The sequence below is a fragment of the Phyllobates terribilis genome, unplaced genomic scaffold (genome assembly GCF_046119375.1).
Source record: "Phyllobates terribilis strain yellow unplaced genomic scaffold, ASM4611937v1 Scaffold_11__3_contigs__length_659146591, whole genome shotgun sequence".
Taxonomy (NCBI): Eukaryota; Metazoa; Chordata; class Amphibia; order Anura; family Dendrobatidae; genus Phyllobates; species Phyllobates terribilis.
In genome coordinates this window covers 556,673,275-556,679,013 of record NW_027362771.1, presented here as the reverse complement: position 1 = coordinate 556,679,013, position 5,739 = coordinate 556,673,275, and the positions used below count along the sequence as shown (strand labels likewise).

The following is a 5,739-nucleotide window of genomic DNA, read 5'->3' as shown; positions in this document are numbered from 1 at the left end:
TGTAGGCCGCGGCTCCGCTGATGCTGCTCCGGACGAGGACCTTGCGTCGCGTCCTGGTGACGTCAGCGTCGCTCTCTCTCCCTTCCAGGACCTTGCGCAGCATCGATGCGTGGGGCGGAGCTTCAGGTCTCGCGCGTTTTCGGCGTCCACGCCCCTCTTCTTCCCGTGCGGCGTTCTGAAGATGGCGTCCGATGGCGGGAAAACGGCTGAAGATGGCGGGAACTGATGGAAGATGGCGGGAAACGGCTCCGGATGGCAGGAAACCTCTTTTCAGGTAAGTGCAAAGTCTTTTCTAGGCGCGCAATACCGGTTGGGGCGGGTTTGTTGCAATACTGCCGAATACGTCAAAGCTAACTCGCCCCCTGGTCCGTGGGGCACTCGGATCCGGGCAATAGGGGAACGATGGGGGTAGTAGTGGCGACCCGGTCCGTGGCTCCGGGTGGTCAGACCAGTGGTAGTCCGTTATGTGCTGATGATTATGTCCAACTACCCCACCCGTGGATTTGCGGTCATTAAGAACCGCCGCTGCAAGGCAGACCGCTGGGGCTGATGATGTATGCAGCTGGGATGGTGTGACTCCCCACGGGAAGAGTGCGGCCCCAGGGCAGTGTAGTGGATGGTGGGAGTGATGGTAGGGAGATTCCCAGTGCTGATAGTGCTGGAGGAGCAAGGAGCACACAGACAACAGGTTGTAGTCCAGGGTCTTTACTAAAACAGGTAAATTGACCCACAAACAGTCCCGGCTAGGAGGGGACCTGGATGTCTGAGAGCAACGGGGAAATTGGTGAGAAAAAAAGATTGGGGGTGAGAAAGTCCGGAAAGCACATGGAAGGAAATCCTCTCTGAGTGCAGCATTACCACCTGCAGGGTTACAGGCTCTGTGACGAGCAAGATGGTCACCGGAAGGAGTCTTCCATCCACGGAAGCGACTGCCAATGGTTCGGCCAGAGGTTTGGTAGGAATCTGATAGGGTAACAGCCCACGTTTCCGAGCTTTCCGTGTACTCTCGCCTGTATGGCCTGCGACGTGGGTTCCTTTCTGCTCCCGGCCTGATACGGCTTTGCTGGTCCCTTCTGTTGTGGCAGAGCCTCCAGGCTTCTTAGGCCAAGGAATATACAGTCCCCTGCGGACTGGTTATCTGCTGTAGGATGTGGAATCCTCCCAGCCTCAGACACCAAAGTCTGGTAAATTAAGTCCTATATCTGCCAAGACAGGCTCACTTCGCCTCTTGTCTCTGGCTTGTGGCTCTCCTCCTGCCACACTTCCTCTTAGGTGCAATACAACTTTCTGTCCCTGCTCTGCTCCGGGACACGTCTCAGTGCTGAGACAGGCCATCCGGTTCTCCCTAACCCTGCCCCCAGCACCAGCTTTTATAGGGGCAGCCTGCTCCCCCTACTGGCCTGAGACAGGAGGTACTGCATGCTAATGTTCCCCTGACTAGAGAACCTCCCCCTTGCTCTCAGACACAGCTTTATTACATTTTATGGCATCCAGGCCAGGGTGACACAGACACATTTGTGTAATACTATCTTCTATGTCATCAAACAGCTAAAGTAAACTGCAAATTGGCCTACACAAATGAGAATTTAGAAAGTAAATTTACATTCCTTCATAAATGCTGATAAATTATATTCCAGTACCTGTAACAGTTACACTTATGTTAAGACAACATGAATGTTTGTCCAAATGGAAGCTTCAAATATGAATTTCATATTGCCGCCTTCTCAATGTCTTCATGGGGTCAACTGCAATTATTTTTTGGTATTTTGATTATGCACTTCATTACCATGTTGGGAAACTTGACCATCATTTTTCTTGTGTGTTTGGTACCAAAATTACACACTCCAATGTATTTCTTCTTGAGTAACCTTGCTATTGTAGATGTCACATCCACTTCTGCTTCTGTCCCAAAACTAGTTTTTATCACCTGGACCCAGGATCACAGGATCTCTTTTAGTTGCTGTATGACCCAATTATATTTCTACATTTTATGTGCTGATGGTGAAGTTTTCATGCTGACATCGATGGCCTATGATCGCTATGTGGCGATATGTAAGCCCTTACAATATTTCATAATAATGAGAAAGAACGTGTACATTGGATTGGCTGCAGCCTGTTGGCTTCTTGGTGCATTAAACTCTCTATTACACACATTACTTACATCTGTCCTACAATTCTGTGATTCACATGTTATCAATAATTTCTATTGTGACCTAAATTCTCTAGTTGATCTTTCTACTACTGACACTCACAGCCGGAAAGTCTTCATGTTCTTTAAAATTTATGTTATTATCATCGTACAATTTATTCTCACCCTTACCTCCTACATCTTTATCTTTTCTGCCATTTTGGAGATTTGTTCCTCATCAGGACGTTTGAAAGCTTTCTCCAGCTGCACTTCCCATCTTATCACAGTTATATTATTCTATGGACCAGCTATCTTCTTGTACATGAAATCTGAATCTGAAGATTCAAAGTATCAGGACATGTTCTTATCAATGCTCTACTTGCTTGTGGTTCCAATGTTAAATCCTATGGTCTACAGTCTGAGAAATAAAGATGTTTGGAAAGCAATTACAATACTAAAAAATCAAAAAATGTTAAGATTCTAGCTACTTTCAAAAAGTTAGACTAAACAGTTTTCTGCAACCTTTAGCGAAAAACTTATTGGTATTTTTTTATCGTTGTATTAAAATGGTCCTATCACTTCCAGTGACATATTATGAGTAGTGTTGAGCCACCCCCGTAGTGTTCGAGTTCGGTTCGGTTCGTCGAACACCCATGTGTTCGCCGAACTGTTCGTCGAACTGTTCGTTAAACACCTTCGAACACCGTTAAAACTAATGGCAGGCAAACAAAAACACATAGAAACACATAGAAAACACCTTCAAAGGTGTCCAAAAGCTGACAAACTGCTCAGAAGACATAACTAACACATGGAAAAGTGACAAGTACATATAGTCATGCGAAAATAAAAGAGGTGGAGGAGTAAAAGGAGGGGGAGACACAGATATAGGCATGTCATGCCCTTCTAAAATCCAAAAAGTGAGAAGCCGACACGGCCAGTCCGTTCCTGCCCGTGCCACCTCCGTGTCGCCGGGTTTGTGCCAGAGCCGCAGTGGACACTGACGGCCAGCCCCCCTCTCCCAATACTGGTGCCCGTCCACTGGTGGGTCGAGCGAGCCCCCCTGTGGTGGAGGCAGCTCTAAGCTTTTTAATTTAAATTGTCTCTCTAATTTGAATGAATACACTTTAAATCCTTTTACAAGGATCTATTGGAGGGCAAGTCTCATGCCAGCAGCCGCGTAATTCCAGCTCCAGTAGCGTCCACTAAAGCTGCTGCAGTTAAAAAGCTTTTATAAGGATCAAGCTCGGCTGTCCACCGCAAGGCATCCTACCGCCAGTCCCAGCCCCTATGCCTTGGGGTGCCTCATGATGCTCTTCACTGAGTATCCCGTGGTCCCGAAGCATTTCCTTTGAAAAAATTAAGTGTCCAAACTACAGGTGGTGTAGCTTGCTTAACAGCCGGGATAATCCGCTGACTAGCAGACACTGCTACTAGGCACAAAGTATTTCCTGGGCTAGATGCAGTTAAAAATTTGTAATTAGATACTCTCGTTGGATGCTGAGAAAGCATTCCATAGAGTCTCCTGGCACGCCTTATATTAATCTCTTAAAAAGCTTGGGGTAGGGGTCTAGGGGACCCTTTTATAGCCAAAATCACGGCCCTGTATCGCAATACGTCACCTAGGCTGTAGATAAATGGAACTGTAGCACCCTGAGGGCTCGGTTGCTACAGAGGTATTGCACCTCACCCAGAGGTGTGATATCTCACTCTCAGGTAAGGATGGAGTGTGGATCAGGACCCGACACCTGCATGCATTACACCACATTGCCGTGGGACAGGGTGACCAATATGCCCCTGAGATGGGCACGACAGTCCCTGTCCCTGGCTGGAGTGGGGGGAGGGAACACTGAGGAAGGGGAACCCTGTAGTGCAGGAGCAGGGAGGAAGAAGTTCCTGGGTGCATTGAGAAGGGAGTATAAAAGGTGGGCACCATCTTAGTTCAGTGCAGAGAAGTCTGAGCAGAAGTGACAGGGAGCAGGGGCTCTGCATGAGCTCTGCTCCGGAGGCGGGCCTAATAACAGAGGCCCAGGCCTGGAAGAGGGAGAAGGAAGGAAGAGGAGTGGAGAAGGCTCCAGGAACGAGGAATGAAGGGATCCCAGGGGTGCGAACGGGCGAGTCGCCACCGCACGCCCGAATCCACCTGCGTTGAGGGGTCAGGCCAAAGGGGGAGACCGGTCCCCGAAACTAGTGGAGGCGGGAAATGACCCTCAGCTAGAAACCGGAGGCTGTGACATTTTATGTGGCGCAGCCCCTCGCTACACCCGCTAGGAAGGCACCACATAGGGTAAGGGAAACTCGCGCCAAGTTTACCAAGAGGAGGCCCGAGGCAGCCGGACAGAAGAGTTGGTAAGAAAGGCCAGACAAAGGAAACACAAAGGGGGCCCTGTGAAGCGCTCCAAAGTTATCTGGGAGTTGTCTGAGCCCCTCACCTGGTGAGCACAGTACGACGTGGGCAGCCGTTATCTGCAGAAGTGGTCTGGATAATAAGAACTGTGAGTAAAGGCCCAAGACTGCATCACTGACTCCGTGTCGTTACTGCTGCTGCCCTGCACCATCACCCCCACCCTCCGCATACACTGCCCTGAGGCTATACTCCTCCCGTGGGGAGTTATGCTACGCTCTGCTGCATCCACAACACCAGCCTCAGCGGTCTGCCCTGCAGCGGCGGTTCACTCTGACCGCAATCCACGGGTGGCGTAGTTGGACTTTTAAACATCAAAACCACATAAATAGTTCCGCCACTGGTTTGACCACCCTGAGCCACGGAACCGGGTCACCGCCACGGAGACTACAACCACCAGCATCCACCAAAAAGGGTCCGGCTCCGGGTGTCCCAAGGCCCAGGGGGCGCGTCAGAATGTTTTCATCACCTTTCATAATCACCAATGGGACAAGGCAGGGATGTCCTCTGTCCCCTCTCTTATACATCCTAGTGACGGAGCACCTGCTCTCATCAATTCGCCATAACCAAAATATTAGGTGGATTGAGGTGGGAGGCACCGAGTACAAGTGCTCTCTATTTGCTGATGATGTCCTAGTATATATCACTCAATCACATATATCCATCCCTGCTGTTATGGCTGAAATAGATCACTTTGTTACATGGTCAAATTTTAAAATCAATGCAGCGAAGTCTGAGGCCCTCGATGTCTCCCTCCCCAAATCCATACAGGATTCCATCCAGTCCAACTTTCCCTTTGCCTGGCCCTCACAGGGTATCAAATACTTAGGAATTTCTATTCATAGAGACCTCTCCAGTCTATGTTATCTTAATTTTGGGCCCTTTATTGAACAACTCCATACAGACCACGGTTGGCAAGTTAGAACTGTAAGATTCACTACGTGAACCACTGGTGTTTTGTGGAAAAGCACATGTACACTGTGTTCCAAATTATTATGCAAAAAGTGTTTAGGAGTGATAAGGGAAGAATTTGTTTGTTTGTCAGTTAAACTCATTGATGGTGATGTGTGTCAGGGCTCTTTATATCACTGTAAGCAATTGCAGACACCTGTGCTAATTAGTTTGGCTGGTGTGTCCAATGAAAGGCAAGACTACTTAAGAAGGCTGTCCAACATTATTAAGCAGCCTACATTTTCTGCCAAAATGGGAA

At 48.7% G+C, this 5,739-nt stretch overlaps 1 protein-coding gene across 1 annotated transcript; it reads left to right on the top strand.

Annotated features, from left to right (window-relative positions):
- Positions 1–1,670: 1,670 nt before the first annotated feature.
- LOC141167358 (olfactory receptor 8D1-like) lies at positions 1,671–2,612 on the top strand. The gene has a single exon (XM_073654771.1). The coding sequence runs from the start codon at positions 1,671–1,673 to the stop codon at positions 2,610–2,612; it is 942 nt and encodes a 313-aa protein (XP_073510872.1).
- The last annotated feature ends 3,127 nt before the right edge of the window (positions 2,613–5,739 follow it).